Source organism: Cheilinus undulatus, linkage group 16 (genome assembly GCF_018320785.1).
Source record: "Cheilinus undulatus linkage group 16, ASM1832078v1, whole genome shotgun sequence".
NCBI classification, from domain to species: Eukaryota; Metazoa; Chordata; class Actinopteri; order Labriformes; family Labridae; genus Cheilinus; species Cheilinus undulatus.
In genome coordinates this window covers 4,946,075-4,969,732 of record NC_054880.1, presented here as the reverse complement: position 1 = coordinate 4,969,732, position 23,658 = coordinate 4,946,075, and the positions used below count along the sequence as shown (strand labels likewise).

The 23,658-nt window shown below is 38.7% G+C and overlaps 3 protein-coding genes across 4 annotated transcripts; all 3 read left to right on the top strand.

Moving 5' to 3' along the window:
• The first annotated feature begins 2,865 nt into the window (after window positions 1–2,865).
• Window positions 2,866–9,105, top strand: LOC121523766 (zinc finger protein 708-like). Its single transcript, XM_041808794.1, has 2 exons — window positions 2,866–2,988; window positions 5,170–9,105. The coding sequence occupies exons 1-2, from the start codon at window positions 2,964–2,966 to the stop codon at window positions 7,512–7,514; spliced, it is 2,370 nt and encodes a 789-aa protein (XP_041664728.1). The 5' UTR covers window positions 2,866–2,963; the 3' UTR covers window positions 7,515–9,105.
• A 134-nt stretch (window positions 9,106–9,239) lies between these two features.
• On the top strand, window positions 9,240–14,396 carry LOC121523768 (oocyte zinc finger protein XlCOF6-like). The gene is made up of 2 exons (XM_041808798.1): window positions 9,240–9,363; window positions 11,336–14,396. Exon 2 carries the CDS (start codon window positions 11,366–11,368, stop codon window positions 13,520–13,522), a length of 2,157 nt encoding a protein of 718 aa, XP_041664732.1. The 5' UTR covers window positions 9,240–9,363; window positions 11,336–11,365; the 3' UTR covers window positions 13,523–14,396.
• Window positions 14,397–16,671: 2,275 nt separating this feature from the next.
• On the top strand, window positions 16,672–22,950 carry LOC121523860 (gastrula zinc finger protein XlCGF8.2DB-like). 2 transcript variants are annotated; one of them, XM_041808918.1, is made up of 3 exons: window positions 16,672–16,808; window positions 20,627–20,825; window positions 20,953–22,950. In XM_041808918.1, exon 3 carries the CDS (start codon window positions 21,030–21,032, stop codon window positions 22,059–22,061), a length of 1,032 nt encoding a protein of 343 aa, XP_041664852.1. In that variant the 5' UTR covers window positions 16,672–16,808; window positions 20,627–20,825; window positions 20,953–21,029; the 3' UTR covers window positions 22,062–22,950. The 2 variants fall into 2 exon arrangements, with proteins under 2 accessions (XP_041664852.1, XP_041664851.1); XM_041808917.1 differs by lacking the exon at window positions 20,627–20,825.
• The last annotated feature ends 708 nt before the right edge of the window (window positions 22,951–23,658 follow it).

The following is a 23,658-nucleotide window of genomic DNA, read 5'->3' as shown; positions in this document are numbered from 1 at the left end:
GTGGTGAAGATGGCTTCACGAAGGGCATCCGCTGTCTGGAACTGACGTCCATTTTTGTAAACTTCCCTTGACATCCATCCCCAAATGTTCTCAGTTGGATTTAGTTTAGAGGAACACACAGGATGGTCCAAAAGAGTGACGTTATTCTCCTGGAAGATGTCCTTTGTCAGGTGGGCATCGTGAACTGCAGCGTTGTCCTGTTGGAAGACCACACAGACGAGGGCCCTTAGTCATGAGGGATGCCCGCTGCAACATCTCCACATAGCCAGCTGCCATTTGACGCCCCTGCACAACCTGAAGCTCCATTGTTCCATTGGAGGCAAAAGCAGCCCTCCACTGTGCCGGGTAGAAAACATCTCAAGTGGGATCTCCTTGTCCTGCCAGTAACGTTGGAAGCTGTCAGGATCGTCAAAGTTACATTTTTCTCATCAGAGAAAAAAAACTTTCCTCCACTTATCAATGTCCCATGTTCATGTCCAAATGGGCAATTTTGTAGCATTGAGGGAGACCAGGCCTTTGAAGACGTTTTTATTTTTTAAGCCCTTCCCTCACAGATGCCGTCTGATGGATGTTAGACTGCAGTCGGCACCAGTTCCGGCCATAATTTGGGTCAAGGATCGTCCCGTGTCTCGATGGACAGCTAATCAGATCCTCCAGCTCAGCGCTGGTGAAATTTATTTGGGTCTACCACTTGACTTTTTTCATTCCATAACCCTCAGGATCTTTTAAGAAATTCAAAATGATTGTCTTACTGCTTCCAACCTCAGCAGGGATGGCGCGTCGCTAAAGGCCTTGCTTATGCAGCTCAACAATCCGACCACGTTCAAGGACAGAAAGCTTTTTGCCTTTGCCATCGGGAATTCATGACAGTGTGAATCCCTGGCAGAAGATGACAGATGAATTGACATTTTGATCAGCTGATGAACAGCCTGTTTCAGTTTAATTGTTGTTATTTTCAATAATTTGCTTTTTTTTCCATCTCACTCCCATTTCTTTTTTTTGCATTGTTAAACCTTTCTTAGAACCTTCTCAAGATCCAACAGCGCAAAATGCGAATTCTTGCAATTTTTCAACTGGTTTTAAGATTTTGATCAGGAGTGTGTGTGTGTGCGTGTGTGTGTGTGTGTGTGTATATATATATATATATATATATATATATATATATACATATCTTAAAATAAATGAGAGACCAACACTCAGCCATTCCTTTGTTTTTTGCCCTGACACTAGCCAACACTTTCACTCACTGAAGGAGTGACGGATTATTTTCAAGGACATCATTCTGACCCTTATGGATTTTGTTTATAGTTTTCTTTTATGATGGAGATAAAGGAGATATTGCACATCAAGGAGATATTTCAGCTCCGTTTTCCAAGCCTTGTGACCGATTTTGGATCTGTTGTTGACATGAACTGATTAAGCATGGAAAAATTGTTTTTCACTCACACCACAGGGTAGGAAACCTCACATATTTGACAGATGTTGTCAGTACCTGAGCCTTAATGTCTTGGTCAAAAAATATAAAAAAATATATATACAATGCTCAACAAATTTATTAGACCACCACCCAAAGTAAGGTTTATGCCACAGCTGCCCTAAATTAACAGCATTTGTAATTACCAAAATCCTTTTTTATTTTTCTGCAATGGCTTAACACTAATATGCAGAAGCTCTTTAACCAAAATGATATTTTTAATGCTAAAATAGAATTATTATTGTTATCCATGAATTTTCAAAATTACTGATTTACAAAAAAACTGAAAAAATAGTAAAGCACATTATTATTTCTTGATTAATATGTCAAATCATAGTTATTTGCTTGCATTACTGAAGAGAAAAATGAGTTTTAGTGGTTGAATGTTATGCTTGATTAATTTCTGACTTCTCGGAGAAGCCCAGTGAGCTGGCTCCAATTTGGATATAAAAAGGTAAATTCAGTTTGAAATTCCTCATTCCTGTTCAAAATGGTAAAATGTGGAGAGCTCACTGAGAATGAAAGAGTCCCCATTAAAGCACTTCATGATGCTGGATGGTCTCTGAGACAGGCAGTCTAATAAATTTGTTAAGCACTGTATATAAAATCACATTTAATTCAAATGTCATTTCTTGAGCAAGCATGCTCCTCTGGACCACAGTTTGCAACAACTGGTAATAAACAAAAATGTGTTCTCTCTTAACATTATCAGAAAGGTTTAGGGAATATAGTAGGAATGTAGTAGTAATTGTAGTGGTTTTAGTATTAATAATTAACTGACTCATGACAATTTTGATCTGTAAAGAGTTCTGATGACTTAATTAAATTTTAAATGTTGTGTGAGCCACATTATACTTTCCTTTTTTTCTGATTTATAAATGAATACCAATTATACTTGTATGTGTGTTATGTATATTTACCACTCAGCATCTGGTGGCATCTTATAGAGCAGATTGAATAATTTAATCCCTGAGAGATGAGTTAGATACCTGTCTCACCTTTTCTCAGCATGCTACCTCCCTTCAAACTTTCTACAATAACAACCCTGAACAAATTGACATGATATAAAACTACTTAACCAGTCGCTGCTTTAACTTGGTGTTTTATATGTGTTTTAATGCAAGTTTAATTTGTAGTTTCAGGCTTGCCAAATGAGAATTTCTGTCACTTTTTAGAAATAAAAAAATGATCAAAAAAATTTAACGCTACCATTTTACTGTGAAGGCTAGATGGGGGTCTGGAAAGAGGTGTTTTGGTTCCGGTTTAGGAGCAAGTAACAGTGTATAACTGAAGTTCAGGTTTTATTGTGAAGGGCAGATGACTGTGCAGGAAGTGGTGTTTTTGTTTCCGGGTCTACACGGCTCTTTCAACGCTTTGCTCCTTCCGCGTGTTTGGATGATTGAGCGTCCTGTAGGAAAGAGAAAGCTTACTTAAAACGCGTTAAGAGTTGTATTTTCTCCTCTTTCGCTGACTCTTGGATGTTTGTGAAATGTCCGGGTTTCAGGATCGTTCAGGTTTGTTTTCTTTCTTCTCCTCTAAACTTGTTTACTGTAATTGTTTCAGAGAGCTGAGCTTTTAGCTGAAGTTCACATCCACGCAGCATTAGCTACAGCTGGCTACTGATAACAATACAACTTTTTACTGTGTCAGGCTCCTATTTTCCCACTGACTCCTGCGCGATATTTACGGCATGTCCATGAAATCTTTCACAAATGTGATGTGCGAAAGCCAACAGTGGACATGCATTCATATGAGATGGTTGTGTCATTCAGGTACCTCCAGTTAGCTCCACGTATCTGTGTTTAGCAGTGAACCAAGCAAACTGTGTGATGTTATGCAGCAGTTATTTTCACCTTTGAGGCTCCTTTCTTGAAATTAGCGATGAAACTGTTTAGCCGTTAATAGTTAATGGAATGTGATTTTGATAAAACCCATGCATTTTCATCTCTTCTTGTTTATTTCACACAAGTTTTGATCACATGATGAGAAATCAGAATCAGCTTCATAAGCCAAGTATGTTTAGGCATCAGACGTTTTGACAGGGCTCTGAAAAAAGGATAAAAGAAAGTGAAATATTTCAAAGTACATTACAGAGTCCTCCAATAGCCACTTTTTTTTTTTCCTGTGCCAGAAAACTAAGATAAAATGATGTCTCAAATGAGTCTCAAATCTTGAGTTCTTGGCACCTCCAACACTGGGAAATTCAGAAAAGTTAGAATTAGTCAGTGGTGATAGTTTTGGTTATTTTTAAAGTTTGATCAATGAGTTTACAGCCTGCTATCCTGTACCTGTTGAACACAGCGGGAACCTCAAGTACAGTGAAAAATTTCATGGTAAATTGAGAAAGTCTACATTTCCTCTTTAAGTAAACATTCCTGACAAAACTTTTGTTTATATTTGGCAGTATGAATTCATATTTCTCAATGATTGAAGGGAAATGACCTTTCTAGGGATAACTTAAGAAACTAATACTGTCAAGCATCACTTTTTTGTGTTTGTCTGAATATACACCATATTTCCAAAAGTATTCACTCACCTGCCTTGACTCTCATCTGATATAGTGACATCCCATTCTTAATCCATAGGGTTTAATATGACGTCGGTCCACCCTTTGCAGCTATAACAGCTTCAACTCTTCTGGGAAGGCACAAGTGTGTTTATGGGAATTTTTGACCATTCTTCCAGAAGTGCATTTGTGAGGTCACACACTGATGTTGGACGAGAAGGCCTGGCTCTCAGTCTCCACTCTCATTCATCCCAAAGGTGTTCTATCAGGTTGAGGTCAGGACTCTGTGCAGGCCAGTCAAGTTCATCCACACCAAACTCTCTCATCCATGTCTTTATGGACCTTGCTTTGTGCACTGGTGCACAGTCATGTTGGAACAGGAAGGGGCCATCCCCAAACTGTTACCACAAAGCTGGGAGCATGGAATTGTCCAAAATCTCTTGGTATGCTGAAGCATTCAGAGTTCCTTTCACTTGGCACAATGCAGTCAGACAAGTACCGTTCTCCTGCCAACCGCCAAACCCAGACTCGTCCATCAGATTGCCAGATGGAGAAGCGTGATTTGTCACTCCAGAGAACTGCTCTAGAGTCCAGTGGTGGCGTGCTTTACACCACTGCATCCGATGCTTTACTTTGCACTTGGTGATGTATGGCTTGGATGCAGATGTTTGGCCATGGAAACCCATTCCATGAAGCTTTCTACGCACTGTTCTTGAGCTAATCTGAAGGCCACATGAAGTTTGGAGTTCTGTAGCGATTGGCTCTGCAGAAAGTTTGCAACCTCTGCGCACTATGCTCCTCAGCATCCGCTGACCCCACTCCGTCATTTCATGTGGCCTACCACTTGGTGGCTGAGTTGCTGTCCTTCCCAGTGGTTTTCACTTTGTTTTAATACCACTGACAGTTGACAGTGGAATATTTAGGAGCCAGGAAATTTCACCACTGGACTTGTTGCACAGGTGGCATCCTATCACAGTACCACGCTGGAATTCACTGAGCTCCTTAGAGCGACCCATTCTTTCACAAATGTTTGTAGAAACAGTCTGCATGCCTAGGTGCTTGATTTTATACACCTGTGGCCATGGAAGTGATTGGAACACCTGATTTCAATTATTTGGATGGGTGAGTGAATACTTTTGGCAATATAGTAATTAATCAGTTTCACTAAATGTGTGCCCTTGTGTTTTAGTTGTTCGTGCTGAGGTCCAACAGCTTTCAGTGAGTAAAGGACGGGTTTCCACAGAGCAGCAGGAAAGGGGGTCCAGTCAGAACCAGGAGATTACTGAGCCTCCACAGATCAAAGAGGAACCAGAGGAACTGTGGTTGGGTAGTAAGGAGGAGGGTATCAGCATGTTCTCTTTGGTTCCTGTCCCTGTGAAGATTGAAGAAGATGAAGAGAAACCTCAGTCCTCACAGCTTCAACAAAGACAAACAGAACATGTGGAAGCGGGAGCTGGTGGAGAAAACTTTGGAGGACCAAGTGCAGCAAGGTACTACGGTCCAGAGAGAGTTTTGAAACCAGAGACTGAGGTCATGGGTGAGGACTCCTCTGAGGCTGAGACTGATGACAGTGCTGATTGGGTGGAGACAACAGACCACCATTCAGGTGTAAACTCACTGGAAAACATAAAAAATAAGAGTGGAAAGACTGGTAGGAAATCACGTTGTTGCTCTGTGTGTGGTAAAAGATTTTACCATCCAGGTCATCTAAGAGATCATATGAGAATTCACACTGAAGAGAAACCTTTAAGCTGTTCTGTGTGTGGTAAGAGATTTTACCATGCAGGTCATCTCAGACATCATATGAGAATTCACACTGGAGAGAAACCCTTCAGCTGTTCTGAGTGTGGCGAAAGATTTTCCTATCAAAAAGCAGTGGACAGACACATGAAAACACACTCAGTGGAGAAAACCTTTGAGTTTTGTACAAAATTTTACCCCCAAAATAATCAGACTAAACAAACTTTATTTGACATGAAGCAGAAACCCAAAAGACGCCCTCATAGTGGTAAGAGATTAAGACTTGAGTGTAGTTTGGCAAGTTACAGCAGACCTCTTACTGGTGAGAAACTAATTGGCTGCTCTGACTGTGGAAAAAGTTTTAACCACAAAGGAAACCTGAACAGACACATGTTAATTCATCACAGACGGAAACCTCATACTGATGAGAAACCATTTGGCTGCACTGAGTGCAGTCAAAGATTTAACTGCAAAGGAAACCTGACCAGACATATGTTAATTCATCACAGACGGAAACCTCATACTGGTGAGAAACCATTTGGCTGCACTGAGTGTGCTAAAAGATTTGACCACAAAGGAAACCTGACCACACACATGTTAATTCATAACAGACAGAAAAGTCATACTGGTGAGAAACCATTTGGCTGCACTGAGTGTGATAAAAGATTTAACGAAAAGCATCATCTTTTGTATCATTTAAGAATTCACACAGGAGAGAAGCCCTTCCGCTGTTTTGAGTGTGGTAAAAGATTTAACCGAAATGGAAATCTGACCAGACACATGTTAATTCATAACAGACAGAAACGCTTCATCTCCACTGAGTGCAGCAAAGGATTGAACACGACAGATCAAGCGATGAAACATCAGGTAACTCACACTGCAGAGAATTCCTTAAGTTGCTCTGAGTGTGGAAAATGTTTTGGCAAGAAAAGTTATCTTGCCACACACATGTTAGTTCACACTAAACAGAAACTTTTCGACTGCTTTGACTGTGGTAAAACATTTAGCCTTGAAGGCAATTTGACAAAACACAGGAGAATTCATGCAGGAGAGAAACCATTTGACTGCACAGAGTGTGGTAAAAGATTTGCCCAAAAACATCATAAGGACTACCACATGAGAATACACTCTGGAGAAAAACCCTTCAGCTGCTCTCAGTGTGGTGAAAGATTTACCAGACAAAGTTCTCTGACCAGACATGTATTAGCTCAAACGTGTTCTGATTATTGTGAAACATTTAGCCGTGGAGACAATTTGACCAAATGCAGGGGAATTCAGACAGGAGAAACCTCATTTGACTGCTCAGTGTGTGGTAGAAGATTTCACATAAGGAAATGGTTTTCCATTCATATGTTAGGACACACTAACCCAAAACGTTTCAGCTGCTCTGAGTGTGGTAAAACATTTAGCTATAGAAGCAATTTGACAAAACACAAAAGAATTCATACAGAACAGAAACCCTTTGAGTGCACAGAGTGTGGTAAAACATTTAGCCTTGAAAGCACTTTGACAAAACACATGATAATTCATACAGGAGAGAAACCCTTTGACTGCACAGAGTGTGGTAAAAAATTTAACTTTGAAAGCAATTTGACAAAACACAAGATAATTCATACAGGAGAGAAACCATTTGACTGCACAGAGTGTGGTAAAAGATTTGTGTATAAACATCATTTGGAAGACCACATGAGAACACACTCTGGAGAAAAACCCTTCAGCTGCTCTGAGTGTGGTAAAAGATTTACTAGAAAAAGTTCTGTGACCACACACATGTTAGTTCACATGACAAAGTAACCTCATTTCTTGTTCTGATTATGGTAAAACATTTGGCTGTGAAGACAATTTGGTGAAACGCAGGGGAATTCAGACAAGAGAAACCCTATTTGACCGCTCAGTGTGTGGTAAAAGATGTAACAAAAAGAAATGGTTTTCCAGGCATATGTCAGTTCACACTAGTTTGATGTTTTTGCATATTTATTACACTTAAATGTTACAGATCATCAAACCAGTTTTTATATTTCACAACAAATGCAGTGTCTGAATGACACTGTGGTCCCCAGAAATAATATGACACAGGGCACACTTATACAGCTAGACAAGCAACAAATATTATGTAATTTTTTACAAATATCTATGCATTTTAATGTAATTTTGAACCATAATATCTCAATTTATGAGGAATATTTTTGCTATGGTTAAATTAGATTTACTTGCATTGTTTCACAGTTCTGGACTACACCATTTGAACATTTTTAAGGGATGAGCAGTGCCCTCCCAGTATTCATTTTATTCCATTTGATACAGATTTCCGTCTGTTGACCAATTAATTTAGTTGCTTTGATTCAATAATGACACTTAATACCAAGAAAAAAAATAATTAAAAAATACCCTTTTCATTATAGGTTTCTCAAGGTGGCCCCCTTACTTGGGGCCCGGGTAATCAGTACCCTTTTCTCCCCTATGCTACAGCCATGTATATATATTTATATCTTTATATAAATGAGAGACCAACACTCGACTAAACCTCTGTTTTTGCCCCCACACTAGCCAACATTTTTACTTACTGAAGGACAGTCAGATTATTTTCAAGGACATCATTCTGACCCTTATGGATTTTGTTTATAGTTTTCTTTTATGAAGGAGATAAAGGAGATATTGCACATAAAGGAGATATTTCAGCCCAGTTTTTGTTGTTGACATGAACTCATTAAGCATGGCAAGATCGTTTTCACTCACACCACAGGGTAGGAAACCTCACAGATCTGACAGATGTTGTCAATACCTGAGCTTCAATGTCTTGGTCAAAAATTTTTTTTTTTTAAATGTATATATAAAATCACATTTAATTCAAATGTCATTTCTTGAGCAGGCATGCGCCTTTGGACCACAGTTTGCAACAACTAATATTAAACAAAAATGTGTTATAAACTCTTAATGCTATCTAAATGGTTTAGGGAATATAGTAGGAATGTAGTAGTAGTTGTAGTATTAATATTTAACAGACTCATGACAATTTTGATCTGTAAAGTGTTCTGATGACTTAGATTTTAAATGTTGTGTGAGCCACATTATAATTTCCTTCTTTTTCTGATTTATAAATGAATACCAATTATACTTGGACATGTGTTGCGTATATTTACCACTCAGCACCTGGTGTCATCTTATAGAGCAGATTGAATATTTTAATCCCTGAGTTAGACACCTGTCTCACCTTTTCTCAGCATGCTACCTCCCTAAATTTACTTACTTAGTTTATATTTCATAGACACTATATAAAACTACTTAATTGCTTTAACATTCTCCTCTTTTGTATGCATGTATTTGGTGTTTTTATATGTCTTTTAATGCAAGTTTGATTTGTTGTTTGAGACTTGCCAAATGGGAATTTCTGTCACTTCTTAAAAAAAATAAAATTGATCAAAATAAATGTAACGCTTCCCTTTTATTGTGAAAGCAAGATGGGGGTCCGGAAAGTGGTGTTTGTGTTTCCGGGTTAGGAGAACTTGTTCCTGCCGAGCAGTTGCCACTGTTGGATGAGCTAGCATCCTGTAGGAGAAGATAAATCCTCGAAAAATGTTCAGAGTGGACTTCCTTCTTCGACTCTTGGATAATTGTATAATGTTCGTGTTTCAGGGTCTTTCAGGTTTGTTTTCTTTCTTCTTTTTTAAACTATAAATGTTTCAGAGAGCTGAGCCTTTAGCTAACGAAGTGTTAGCCACAGCCAGCTCCTGATAATACATCTGTTGTCTGAACTTAAATAACTCTTTATTCAGTAACTCTTGTGGGATGTTTTCTTGCGTGTCTCTCAAACGGCACATTTTAAATAAAACTATCAATGAACATGCTTTTATTTCTTCAAAAATATTATCTTTTGTCATTCACCTACCTCCAGTTAGCTCCACCTGTGGCGTTTTATTATAACTAACCGAGGAGTGTGACGCTGTTTAGCAGTCATTTTCACCCTTGAAGAATCTTTTTTTTAATAAGCAATGCGACTCTATGCGTCATCTGTAGAGGATGACTAATGAAAAACAAAATGATCAGCTTTCCCACTATTTTCTTCAAACTGCCACACATTTCATCATGCAACTTAAATCAGTGTTTTCAAGGAGTTTCATCACCCTTTGAGTTACCTTTACCTGTTTTATTTATGAAGAAAACTTTGATCCAAACCGGGGGTTCTCAACCTTTTCAGCCCACGACCCCCATAATAAAGGTGCCAGAGACCAGGGAACCCCACTGTACCTGGAGGTGGTCGAACACGGGGGGTCGAACACGGGGGGGGGGGGCTGTCTGGAACCCAGCCAAACTAGGGGCCCATGGAGGTCAGCAAAACCATGGTCCATTGTGAAGTTAAGCTGTGAAAACCATATTTTATATTTGACCTGAATAATAACCACTCTTATTAAAGAAACAAATATCTTTATTTATTCATTTAGCCTTCTTTAGATGAAGAAATCTTTTGTTAAAAACATAATTAAAATGGGTTAAAAATGGCTAAAATTGGTTAAAAATGGCAAAAATGGTGAAAAGGTGGTGAAATTGGATTTCTGAAGAAAAAATGGATTAAAAAAAAAACAAAAATAGCATTAAAAAGTGGCTGAAATGGCTTTAACTTGCAAAAAAATGGTGGAAATTGGGTGGAATGGGATGAAAAATGGATATAAACTGGCAAAAATGGGTTAACTGTGGTTAGAATGGGCAAAAAGGGATGTAAAGGGGTTGATAGAGGCAATAGTGGGTCAACAGAGGCAAAAATAGGTAGAAAGTGGCAAAAATTGGTTTAGAAGTGGCAAAAACTGGCAGAAAAAGGTGATGGAACAGTTTCAAATTAGACAAAATGGGTTTTAAGTGGCAGAAATGTGTTAAATTGGTGTTAAAAATGATTTTGAAAATGATGAAAAAGGGTTAAAATTTGGTAAAAAAAAAAATATGTAAAGTGGCAGCAGTTTAATTTAAAAATGAGTCTTAGTTTTTTTAAAGGCCTCCAGAGACTACCTCTCAGTATCTTGCGTCCCCCAATGGGGTCCTGATCCCAAGGTTGAGAGCCACTGATCTAAACAATGAAGGATATTATCTTGTTTTTAGCCAAAATTCGAGAAGGAAACAGATTACAGGAGCTGGAGCAACATTGATGACTTTCTCGGTTTACCCACATTCTGTTTGTTTGTCTGAGAAAGAATCAGGATCCAAACTTTGCTATGACATGGTGAGAAATCAGAACACTTTTATTGGCCAAGTATGCTCAGGCAACAAGGAACATGACTCTTGTCAGCATTTTTCTCAATGTCAGGACTCAAACATCAAAGATGAAAATAAACTAAGGCTGCAAGCAGCACTGAACAGGCCCTCACACCTTCCCATATGTCAGGGTTTGGTGCACATCAGACACATGGCACAGCCACCAAATGGGCTAACTTTGAGGTGTCGAACATAAAGGTCAACATTTCATGTCCATTACCCCCAACAATCAGTGAAAGCAACTGAGGCATCTCATGTCATAGAAGATTTAAGGTAAATTGTATTTTTTGGGGAAACTATTAAACTTAATAGTGTCTAGGATCACTTTTTATATATAACATGTTTTACTAAATGTGTGCTTCTTTATTTTTAAGTTTTTTCCTGTGGAGGCCCAGCAGCTTTCAATGGGTAAAGAAGAGGTTTTCCATGAGCAGGAGAAAGGCTCCAGCATGAACCAGGAGATTACAGAGTCTCCACACTTTAAAGAGGAACCAGAGGAACTGCAGATAAATCAGGAGGGAGAGCAGCATCACCAACCAGAGAATGCCAACATGATCAAGTTCACTTTCATTCCTGTCACTGTGAAGATTGAAGAGGATGAGGAGAATCCTCAGTCCTCACAGATTCAGCAGGGACGGTCTGAACAGATGGGAACAGGAGCTGATGGAGAGGACTGTAGAGGACCAGAAGAAGCCAGGTACTATGATCCAGAGAGGGATTTACTGCCAGAGACTGAGGTCAAGAGAGAGGACTCCTCTGAGGTTGAGACTGATGACAGTGCTGACTGGAAAGGGACATCTAGACACCAGACAAGTTTAGCCTCTGTGGAATCCATCAAAAATAAGAGAAGGAAGACTGATAGGAAAACACATCACTCCTCTGAGTTTGTTCAAACATTCAGAGAGAAAGGGCATCCAAAAGAATATGCAATAATTCAAAAAGCGGAAAAACCCTTCAGCTGTTGTAAGTGTGGTAAAAGATTTTCATATCAAACAAGTTTAACCAGACACATAACAATACACTTAGGAGAGAAACTCTATGGCTGCTCTGAGTGTGGTAAAAGATTTTCCTATAGAGCAAGTTTGAACAGACACATGAGAATACACTCAGGAGAGAAACCCCTTGGCAGCTCTGTTTTTGGGAAAAGATTTAACCAGAAAAGAAATCTGACTAAACACACGTTAGATCACACCAGACAGAAACCCTATAGACACTCAAAATATGGTAAGAGATTTAAGCTTCCTCAATCTCTGGCAAGTTTTAGGACACCTCGTGTTAGTGAGAAACCTTTTGGTTACTCTGAGTGTAGTCAAAGATTTAACAAAAAATGTCATGTTACACATTATATGAGAATTCACACAGGAGAGAACTCCTTCAATTGTGTTGAGTGTGCAAGAAGTTTTAATCACAATGGAAATCTGACCAGACACATGATAGTTCACACTAGACAGAAACTCTCCAGCTCCATTGAAAGCAGTCGAGAATTTAACCTGAAAGATGATTTGACAAACCATCAGAGAACTCACACATCAGAGAAACCTTTCAGCTGCTCTGAGTGTGGTAAATGTTTTAGCATTAAAAGGTATCTGTCCAGACACATGTTAGTTCACACTAAAGAGAAACATTTCAGCTGCTTTGAGTGTGGTAAAAAATTTCACCTTAAAAGTACTTTGATCATACACAGAAAAAGTCATATAGGAGGGAAACCATTTGACTGCACAGAGTGTGGTAAAAGATTTACCCTTAAACATCATTTGAAGGGCCACATGAGAACACACTCAGGAGACAAACCCTTCAGCTGCTTAGAGTGTGGTAAAAGATTTACCCGCCAAAGTTCTGTAACCACACACATGTTGACTCACAGTAGACAGAAGCTCTTCAGCTGCTTTGAGTGTGGTAAAAAATTTAGCCTAAAAAGAACTTTGATTTCACACAGAAGAATTCATACAGGAGAGAAACCATTTGACTGCTCAAAGTGTGGTAGAAGATTTGCCCAAAAACATCATATGGAGGGTCATATGAGAACACACTCTGGAGAGAAGCCCTTCAGCTGCTCTGAGTGTGGTCAGAGATTTACCCGACAAGGTTCTGTGGCCAGACATATGTTAGTTCACACAGGACAGAAGCCCTTTAGATGCTCTGAGTGTGGTAAAAGTTTTAGTCTTAAAACTTATTTGACTGCTCACGAGAGAAATCATACAGGAGAGAAACCCTTCTGGTGCTCTGAGTGTGGAAAAAGTTTTAACAAAAACAGTTGTCTTTCCAGACATATGTTAGTTCACACTAAACAGAAGCTCTTCAGCTGCTTGGAGTGTGGCAGAAGATTTAGCCTTGAGAGTAATTTGGCCAAACACAGGAGAATTCATTTGGGAGTGAAACCCTTTGAATGCACAGAGTGTGGTAAAAGATTTGCCCAAAGAGTTGACCTGACCAGACATGTGTTGGTTCACAGTGAACAGAAACCCTTTTATTGCTCTGAGTGTGGAAAAGGATTTAACAGACAACGTTCTCTGACCAGACATATGTTTCTTCACACTCGACAAGAGAGAGAAAATCTTTAGCTGCTGTTACTTTGTTTAATTATTCTCTGAAAAAGCTTATTTGGCACTTTACAGTGCTTTGACACCATTCCGATTGAGTGCTTTTGACTAATAGTTTCCTCAGCTGTATCAATGACTCACAAGTGTGATGACAGTAAGGCTTCAGAACCAAACTGAGGAGTAAATGGAGTCAGAAACAGGAGCTGATGAAGAGGGTTGTGGAAGATCAGAACCAGCATCCAAATTTGACGCATAGAGTTATTTACACCTAGAGACTGAGGCCATGAGTGTCGACTCTTCTGAACCTGAGATCAAAGATTGTGTTGATAATTGTAAGGAGGTGAGAGAACACAAGTAATGTTTAATCTCTGAGATATGAATAATCTTTGGTGATATGAGATGTAACGCTACTCTGAGTCTCACAGAGAGAAACCATATCAATGATGCAATACTTCAATGTTTTTTTTTTTTTTACAGGAATACAAGAACTGTTTGTATTTTTTATTTATTGTTTTTAATGGTCATAACTCTAGAAAGAAACATTTCAGCCTTGAGACAGATTCTAGTTCTGTTGTTGACATGAACCCATGGAGGACAGAAAGACTGTTTCGCTCACACCACAGGGTAGAAAACCTCTCAGATCTGACAGATGTTGTGAATCCTTGAGACTCTATGTATTAGTTTAAAACAGATCCTCTACAGAACTACAGAACTGTACAAAATTGACATATTTTCCATGTAATCACCGACTAATATGAATTGAGTTGTAACTGAGTCAAAAGGTGTCCCATTTAATTCTAATGTCATTTCTGGCTCAAGCTTGCTCCTTTGGGCTGCAGTGTTCAACAGCTAATGTTAGACAAAAATGTGTTATCTACTTTGAAAATCATCAGTAAGTTTGTAGTAAAACCTAATACAAAGTAATAACTGTAGTGGTTTTAGTATAAGTACTTAACGAAACATGGTATTCTTGGTCTGTAGAGAGTTCTGATGGTTTGAATAAATGTTAAATACTGTGTGTTGTAAGATATTTTTTTCTTTAGACACTATTCACGTGTAATTCACATTTTATTCTCCACAGTTTGTCACTTGTTACCTGCCCCTTTATCCAGTCCATACAGGTTCTGAAGAGCGTAGGGGCTAAGTGAAGCTGGACGAGCACATGTGAGATCCCACGGAGCTCCAGAATCCTCCAGAGAGCATTTCTACTGACTGAGTTGAACGCCCTCGGGAAGTCAACATAGGCTGCCAGCACCCTTTGATTGAATTCCTAAAAGTGCTCAGTGAGGACACGAAGTGCTAGGATGTGGTCTACTATAGACTCCTTAGGTGTGAAGCCTGGCTGTTCAGGCTGCTGGTGTTGGAGCAGCATATCACGGATCTCTCTCAATAGTATCAGTGCAAGGGCCTTGCCTGGCACTGAGAGAAACGTAATACCCCTGTAGCTGTTACACTGCCATACATCGCCCTTACCTTCCAGATTGGAACAACAATGCCTCTCTTACAGTTGGCAGGGATGATACCTGTTCTCCATACAGAGCAGATGAGACCATGCAACCACAAGAGGGAGGCTTCACCGCTCATCTTGAGCATCTCAGTCTGGATCTCACATACACCTGGTGCTTTCCCAGGCAGCTTGTGTACTGCCTGTAGAGGATGCAGCTGCCTTGAGGCTCTATATGACCCTGTAAGCCAGGTGGGCAATGCTTGTGCCCCAGTGGCCCTCTACTCTTTTCCATTGGCCTCTGCAACTGTTCACATCACCCCTGCAGCCTCATGCCTCAGTCTCCTGTTCAGCTCAGTTTTGCCATAAAGTCTTGGTGTCAATGATTTCCTCTGAGATGAGACCTTTCCTCCTCAGTAACCTCGGGATGCATTCACGGCAGCCGCCGTTATACTGACTTGAATTCATCCTAGAGAGACTCAGGAGCTCGAGAGGCCAAGAGTAGCCTTGAGCTCAGCTGTGTGACATCAAGCTCCCAAAGGCAACTGACATCCAGTCTGATTGGATCAGGGTCATCTTTCCTTGGGGCACCTCATCCGCAACGTCAGGGTTGCGACTAGAAGCCAATGGTCACTAGTGAAGAACTGAGCACCCCTGAAAATCCTTAAGTCCCTGAGCAGCCTCCATAATCCGCCTAAAAGTACATGTTTAAACGACACCATCATTGGAATATTAAGTCCAGTGCTGTGAATCAGGTCTCTGGAACCACAATCCAGCAATCCTCAAGCTCTGACTGCTGGCAAGTCAAGGAGAGGTCAATGAGCTTTCATCTCATTGTCCAAAGCAGAGTGGACCAACAGTGGTTGAACTGAAGTCAACAAGCATGACCAAGACCTCACCCCCCTGGACTGAATCTTCCACCAAGATGAGTATGGTGTAGAATGGTTCCTTTGCAGAGAGTTGATTTATTTCAAAATCTATCAAAATTATGACAGCACTTCTTTTTGTCTGTTACTGGTAAGCAGTGTTAATTTTGGCAACTATTTTTAATTTTAGTTTTAGTCTTAAAATGAAATGCATTTTAGTGTTAGTCACATTTTTGTCATTTCTACCCTATTTAGATTTCGTCCAGTTTTAGTCAACGTAAACTGAAATTTTTTTTTAATAGTTTTAGTCCATAAAAAGTTCTCACATTATAGCCTTTACTTTTAGTCCAAGCATTTATTTTCTTGCCTAAATCTGGTACCAAATCATGGTAGTGTGTTCTCTGCACCCTGCCAAACCTGGGGTCCCTGTTTTCTACAGCTGAGAGGCAGAATAGCCACAGATGCATTGTTTTTTGACAGATTTATCCACAGTGGAGAAATATCACAGATTTTCAATGCCCGATGAATACTGCATTACATTTTAATCTAGTCTTAGTCATCTTGATGAAAGCCAAACTTAGTTTTTGTCAGTTTAGCCATCACAGAAAAAAAGGCTGTCAATGAATAGTTTTAGTCACAGTTTAAGTCCACGAAATTAACACCGCTGGTAAGCTTTTTTAGTTGAATGTTAGTGCATCTTTAATGAGTATCTTTACGAGACGAGAAAAATGGCTTTTTAAAGTTAGGAGTTTAATCAAATGTTGGATGAACCACCGCTTTTAATATGAGGGTTAGAAAGGAAGTACTGATATTGTTTCCGGGTCGTGAAGACTCGCTTTTTTTGCGTTTTCTCTCACTCTCCGAGCAAAGTTGTCATTTTTGGATGAGCCAGTGTAACGTCGAAGATAAATCCTGTAAAAGTGTTCACAGTTGACTTTTCTTGTCCTTCTATTACTAGTGGGTGTTTGTCAAATGTCCGGCTTTCAGGATCTTTCAGGTTTGTTTTCTTTCTTCTTCTCTAAATGTTTTAACTGTAAAAGTTTCAGAGACATATGTCTTTCGCTAACTTCACACCTACATACTGTTAGCTACTACTAGCTTCTGATGACAGTGTAACTATGTTGTTTTTTTTTAACTTTAATAACTCCTCATACACTAACTCTTGTGGGATGTTTATTGCGTGTCTCTCAAACGGCTCATTTTAAATTAAAACTATCGGTGAACATACATTTATTTCAACAAAAATATGAGGTATTTGTGTCGTCATTTACCTCCAGTTCACAAGACGTGTGTGTTCAGTTGTGAACCAGGCCCTTTTATTGTTCTAACTAACCGAGGTGTGATGCTGTGCAGCAGTTATTTTCACATTTGAGGCTCCGTTATGCGTTTCTATAGCCTACACCAGGGCTATTTAATTACAAATTCAACTGGGCCAAATTTTAAAATCAAGAAATGTAGCCCGGCCGGACATGTTCGGCGTCCAGTAAGCAGCTGATAATGTCAAATTTGGAACCAATACAGATTAATCCGATGATAAATATGCATTTTTTAGTCATACTCTCCCTTTTAAATTTGGAAACATTACAAAGGCACATCAAAAAGTGCATAAAAACAACACCAGAGCTGTATTGGAACATAACCTGAGGTAGTAGTAATGCTTTTTCACTTGAAAAAAAATTAAAGTCTGTAAATAATAATTTTGGTCACATCTTACACAGGCATATCTTAAAGTATACAAAAACAAAATTTGCACAGCTGTAGCCACAGTTTAAAAGGAAATTTTTTATACTCGGTATTTTGGGGTTACTTCCGTCAGCATTGCTAGCCATCCTTCAAAACGACGCAGTGTGTTGTAGGTAGACTGTTACTAGGCAACGCGGAGTGTTGCATTCATGGTCTGAAATACTGCGGGAATTCATGTAAATGTGTGAAACAGGTTGCCCTCTGTATCTCTGGCATGACCACAGACTGGGCCTCCTCTCTCCTCCATTGTGAGCAGAGGGGTACTGATGTAGTGTAGCCTATGTCAATGCCCCAACCTTTTCAGCCCGTGACCTCCAAAATAAAGATGCTAGAGACCGTGGACCCCACTGTACCTGAAGATGGTTGAACACAGCCATGCACAATTTGGAATAGTCATGTGCAGAAAAGGCCGTATAAACGGGGATAATTGGGAGAGCTTTCTGGTGCCCAGCCAAACTGGGGGCCATGGAGGTCAGCAAAACCATGGTCCATTGTAAAGTTAAGCTGTGATATCCATATTTCATATTTAACCTGAAAAAATAACCAGTCTTATCAAATAAACAAATATCTTTTATTATCATTCATGTGAATAATAGCCTTTTTAAAAATGCAAATCCCCTTTTGTTAAAAAAAAAAAAATATTAAAATGGTTTAAAAATTGCTACAATGGGTTAGTAACAACAAAAAATGGTGGAAAGGGTGGTGAAATTGGATTTGTAAAGTATCAGAAATGGGTTCGAAGTGGTAAAAATTCCATAAAGACAGCCAAAAAAAAAAAAAAAACAAACAAAAAAAAAAAGAAAAGGCAAAAATGTTTAAATGTAGCAAAAATGGGCATAAATATTGGTAAAGGGGAGTTTAAAGTGGCCAAAATGGCTTTAGATTGGCCAAAATCGGTGTAAATTTGGTGAAATGGGATGAAAAATTGATATTAACTGGCAAAAAAAGGTTAAGTGAGAAAGAAGGAATAGGCAGATATTGGCAGAAATTGGTTAAACTAGCAAAAATGGGCATATCAAATAGTGAAATGTGGTTAGAAGGGAGAAAAATTGGGCATAAAAAGTGGTAAAATGGGTTAATAGTAGCAATAATGGGTCAACAGAGGCAACATTTAGTTTAAGTGGCAAGTATTAGTTCAGAAGGGGCAAGAACAGGCAGAAAAAAAGTGGTGGAAAGAGATTAAAAATGACAAATATAGGTGTTAGATGGAAAAAAATGTGCCAACATTCTTGTTTTTTTTTTTTTTTTTTTTTTTTTTTTTAGGGCATCTGGAGACCCCCTCTCAGTGTCTCGCAACCCCCAAAGGGGTCCCGACCCCAAGGTTGAAAACCACTGGCCTACATCACTGCTTATCACAGCCTAATTAAGCCCTGTGAATTAACATAATGGACTTTTTGTTAAAATAACAACCAGTCACTTCTGGAGTCACAGTCGATGCATAACCACATGTTCTCAGAAATTAATCATTTTCTGGGTTATGTTTATAAGTATTTATTTTGGCTGTCTATAAAAAAGCTAAAGTAACTGTGATATTAAAATGCACACAATCAGGCTATTTGTTTAAAGCTTCAGATGGAGGATAGATGTAGAGCAGTGGTTCTTAAGTGGTCCAGCCTCAAGACCCACCATTATCTTTGGGAACAAAATTGCAACCCAGATTTCCCCCCCAAAATATCAACAATGCACGTTTAGTGTAAATACAAATGTTAGACTTAATCTCTTGGAGGAACAGAATTTATAACAGGAAAAAGACACAGGACAAAACTGACATGTTTTACACCCCTATCTACCTATTTTGCAGAGAGAAATCACTTCATTGTCTTGGTAACCCTAACCCTACAAGAGGGCTGGGCAATTAATCACAAATTAGATGAAATCACAACATGGCCTGCTGAAATTTTCAAATCGCAGAAGTTGCAATATTTCTTGAAATGTGTCAAAATACCAGTTAAGTAAATCAATTTTTGCAGCAGAGATTTTATTCACATTATGCAAACATTCCAGTGTCAATTTTGTATAATTGTTTACAAAATTCCCCCTTTTTATGTTTTATGTATGTTTTTCTTAATAAAAATGAGTCACATAAAAATGCTTATGTCCCCAAACAAAGCAAATGGCATCACATTTGCAAATTGTTGGCTCATTCTAAATAAAACTGATGAAGCCTAGCGTTACTTCACAAAAGTCATAACCCAACAGCGATCAGCTGGTAGTAAAAAGGGGTTCAATAGAGGCAAAAGTGGTAAAAAAAATGGTAAAAAAAAAAAGGGACACAAAGTATCAAAAATATGTTAAAAGTGGCAAAAATGCTAAAAAAAGTAATGAAAATTGGCAAAAATAGATGAAAAGTGGCAAAAATGATAAAGGAGTGGCACAAAAGAGATAAGACATGCAGGAAAAGTGGTTTAAAAGGGGTTAAAGAATGGCAAAAAAAAAAAAAGTTAAAGAGGCAAGAAGGGCAAAAAGTATCAAAAATTGGTTAAAAGTGGCAAAATGGTGCAAAATAGCCAATGGCAAAGTAGTGAAAAGGCATGAAAGTGTGTTAAAGAGGGATTAAATAGCAAAAAGTGCTAAATCACAATTGGGGAGGGACCATTCTCTGGGTTTTTCAGGGGCCTAGCCAACTCTTACTGTCTCATTGTGGTCTACTGCAAAATAGATTATAGGGAGAGATCTCATTGATAATGCCTAAAAATTTCCTGCGTTTTGAAAGAAAATACTAATGCTAATAAAATAATATGCTGATCAGACCAAAATATTGATTTAGTTTTTCTTTACTTGAAAGTCTGGCCCCCAGAGACTGTCAAGACTAAATCAGGCCCTTTTGCAAATATACTTGATGACCCCAGGCTTAAAGCTTGTTGCACCCTCATATCCAGATTCATGCTACTGTGGATAAATTGCTTCTGAATTAATTTCACTGATTTAAATGCACATGGTCTTATTCATGGAATTATTTATTGCTTGAATTTGTCGAAAAATACATAAGATTAACCCAAGAATAATTGCATATTAAATCGCAATTGGGGGGAAAAAAATAGCAATTAGATTATTTTTTTTTTAATTGTTCAGCCCTACTGGGAGGGGACCTCCAGGAAGACCCAGAATGTGCTGGAGGGATTATATATCCTGTCTGGTCTGGGAATGCCTTGGGATCCCCCAGCAGGAGTTGGAAATTGTAGTTGGGCAGAAAGATCTGTGTTGACTTGCTCAACGTGCTACCTACGCAACCCGGCCCAAGATAAGCAGAAGAATGTTGGATAACTTAAAAGTAGGTTATTTCAAGTTAAATTTCATTTATACAGGGAAACTAGTAAAGCTAATGATACCAAGTGTCTAATTTACATGTTTGTTTTAATATATGATAAGTTTTACTAAATGTGTATTTTATATTTTAGTTTTTCCTGTAAAGATCCAACAGCGTTCAGTGAGTAAAGAAGAGGTTTCCCCTGAACAGCAGGAGAGTGGCTCCAGCATGAACCAGGAGATTGCTGAGACTCCATACCTTAAAGAAGAACCAGAAGAACTGCGGATACGCCTGGAGGGAAAGCAGAATCACTGGCCAAAGTATGCTGACGTGATCAAGTTCACCTTTGTTCCGGTCCCCATGAAGATTGAAGAGGATGAGGAGAATCCGCAGTCCTCACAAGTGCATCACAGACAGTCTGAACAGGTGGAATCAGGAGCTGATGGAGAGGACTGTGGAGGAGGAGGAGCAGTCAGTTACAATGATCCAGAGAGATATTTACAACCAGAGATTGAGGTCAAGATTGAAGAGTCTTCTGAAGCTGAGACTGATGACAGTGCTGATTGGATGGAGACAACATACCATCAGTCAGGTTTAAACTTACTGGAAGACAATGAGAAAGGGGAGATTGATAGCAGACCTCATTCTGGTGAGAAACTATTTGGCTGCTCTCAGTGTGGTCAAAGATTTAACCTAAAACAACATCTTTCATACCATATGAGGAGTCACACAGGAGAAAAGCCCTTCAGCTGCTCTGAGTGTGGAAAAAGATTTAGCCTTGAAGGTAGTTTGATCACACACATGAGAATTCACTCAGGTGAGAAACCCTTTGACTGCTCTGAGTGTGGTAAAAGATTTAGCCAAAATGGAAACCTGACCAGACACATGTTAGTTCACACCAGACAAGAACTCTTAAGCTCAGCTGAGAACAGTAAAGAATTTAACCTGAAAGATCTACTGATGACACATAAGAGACCTCACACTGCAGAGAAACCTTTCAGCTGCTCTGAGTGTGGTAAAAGTTTTAAAGAAAAACATCATTTGTCCACACACATGTTAGTCCACACAAAACAAAAGCTCTTTGGTTGCTTGGAGTGTGGTAAAAGATTCACACAAAAAATTGATGTGACCAGACATATGCTGATTCACACCAGACAAAAACCCTTTCTATGCTCTGAGTGTGGCAGGAGATTTAACCGACAAAGTTCTGTGACCAGACATATGTTGCTGCACACTCGGCAAGAGACAGAAACTCTTTAGCTGGAAAAAAAAAAAAAACACTTTCATGCTCAAACTTGAACACAAGACCACCTCTCCACAAGACCTCTGTTTTTGCCCCCACATCAGCACACCTGCATCTCCCCTTTTCATTTTATTTTTATGTAATAATGAAGGAACTTTTCACTCAGAACGGGACTGTTGGGTTAGTTAGGAGGGCATTATTCTGACCCTGCTGGGTTCTTGTTTATATTTTCTTCTTCTTTTATGATATTCATAACTTAGGAAGGAGACATTTCAGACCGGTTTTGAGACAGATTCTGGATCTGTTATTGACATGAACCTGTTGAGCATGGAAAGACAGTTTTCACTCACTCACATGATATGAAACCTCCCAGATCTGAGAGAGGCTGTAAATAGCTGAGCCTCAATGCTTTGGTGCTTTGGAACAGTGTCCAACAGCTAATGTTAAATAAGTGTCTTATCTACTCTTAATGTCAACAATAGGTTTGAAGTAAACAGTAATATAAAAAATTAACCGTAGTGTTTTAGCTGTAATACCTAACTGAAACATGACATTTGTGGTCTGTAGAGAGCAAGGTTGTTATAGATAACTAAAACTAACTAAAAAACTAAATTCAAAAATCATTTTAGTTAGCTGGAACTAAATAAAAACTAAGCTTTACCAAAAAAAAACAACAACAAAAAAAAAACTAAAACTATGTAGTACGCTCACAAAACTAAAGTATAATAAAAATGGAGACAAAATATCCTTAGTTTTAGTCTTTGACACACCCATTCTAACTGGTACCTACACCCAAATCTGGGGAGAGTAAAATTGCCTAATCTGATTGGTTAAGACTTCACACAGTGGTAGTTTTATGTCTGGAGTTGTATTCAAACATCATCATTAAATAAATAAGTAAATGATACGGGAAGAGTAGCCTGTTTTAATATGTTTTTTTAAAATGTATGACGCTCACTCAGCCCCAACATTTATCTGTAAAAAACTAAAACTAACACTAAAACTAACAAAAACTAAAGTAAAACAAAGCATTTTTGCAAAATAGAAACTAAACTAAACTAACAAACCAGCATTCAAAGCTATTTAAAACTAAACTGAAATTGAACACAGAACGTGAAAACAAAATAAAAATAAAAACTAATGAAAATCAGAAACTATTGTAACCTTGGTAGAGCGTTACAATGCCTTAAATAATTATTGAATGCTGTGTGAGCTTTTAGATTGTTTTCTTTTTCCTTTGATGATATTCATTTTGTCTTTACTTTTATGTCATTTGTATTTTTCCACTAAGCATATGGTGTTGGTTTTAAATCCCTGACAGATGAGTTAGATACCTGTCTCATCTTTTCTCAGTATGCCAACTCAAGCCGCAAAAAGCACAGCAGCGCCTTCACCAGCTGAGGAAACTGTAGATGTCAGAAAACATATTTCAGCTTTGGTCTCCCATTCACAAACTGAATCAAAGAAACAAGGTCCTATCAACCCAGAAAATATCGACAAACAACTCCTTAATTCTTTTTACAGTCACCACCCTAACGATGTACAATAGACACTATGCAACACATTTTAATTCACTGTTGTTTTAAACATTCTCCCCTTTTGTATGCCTGTACT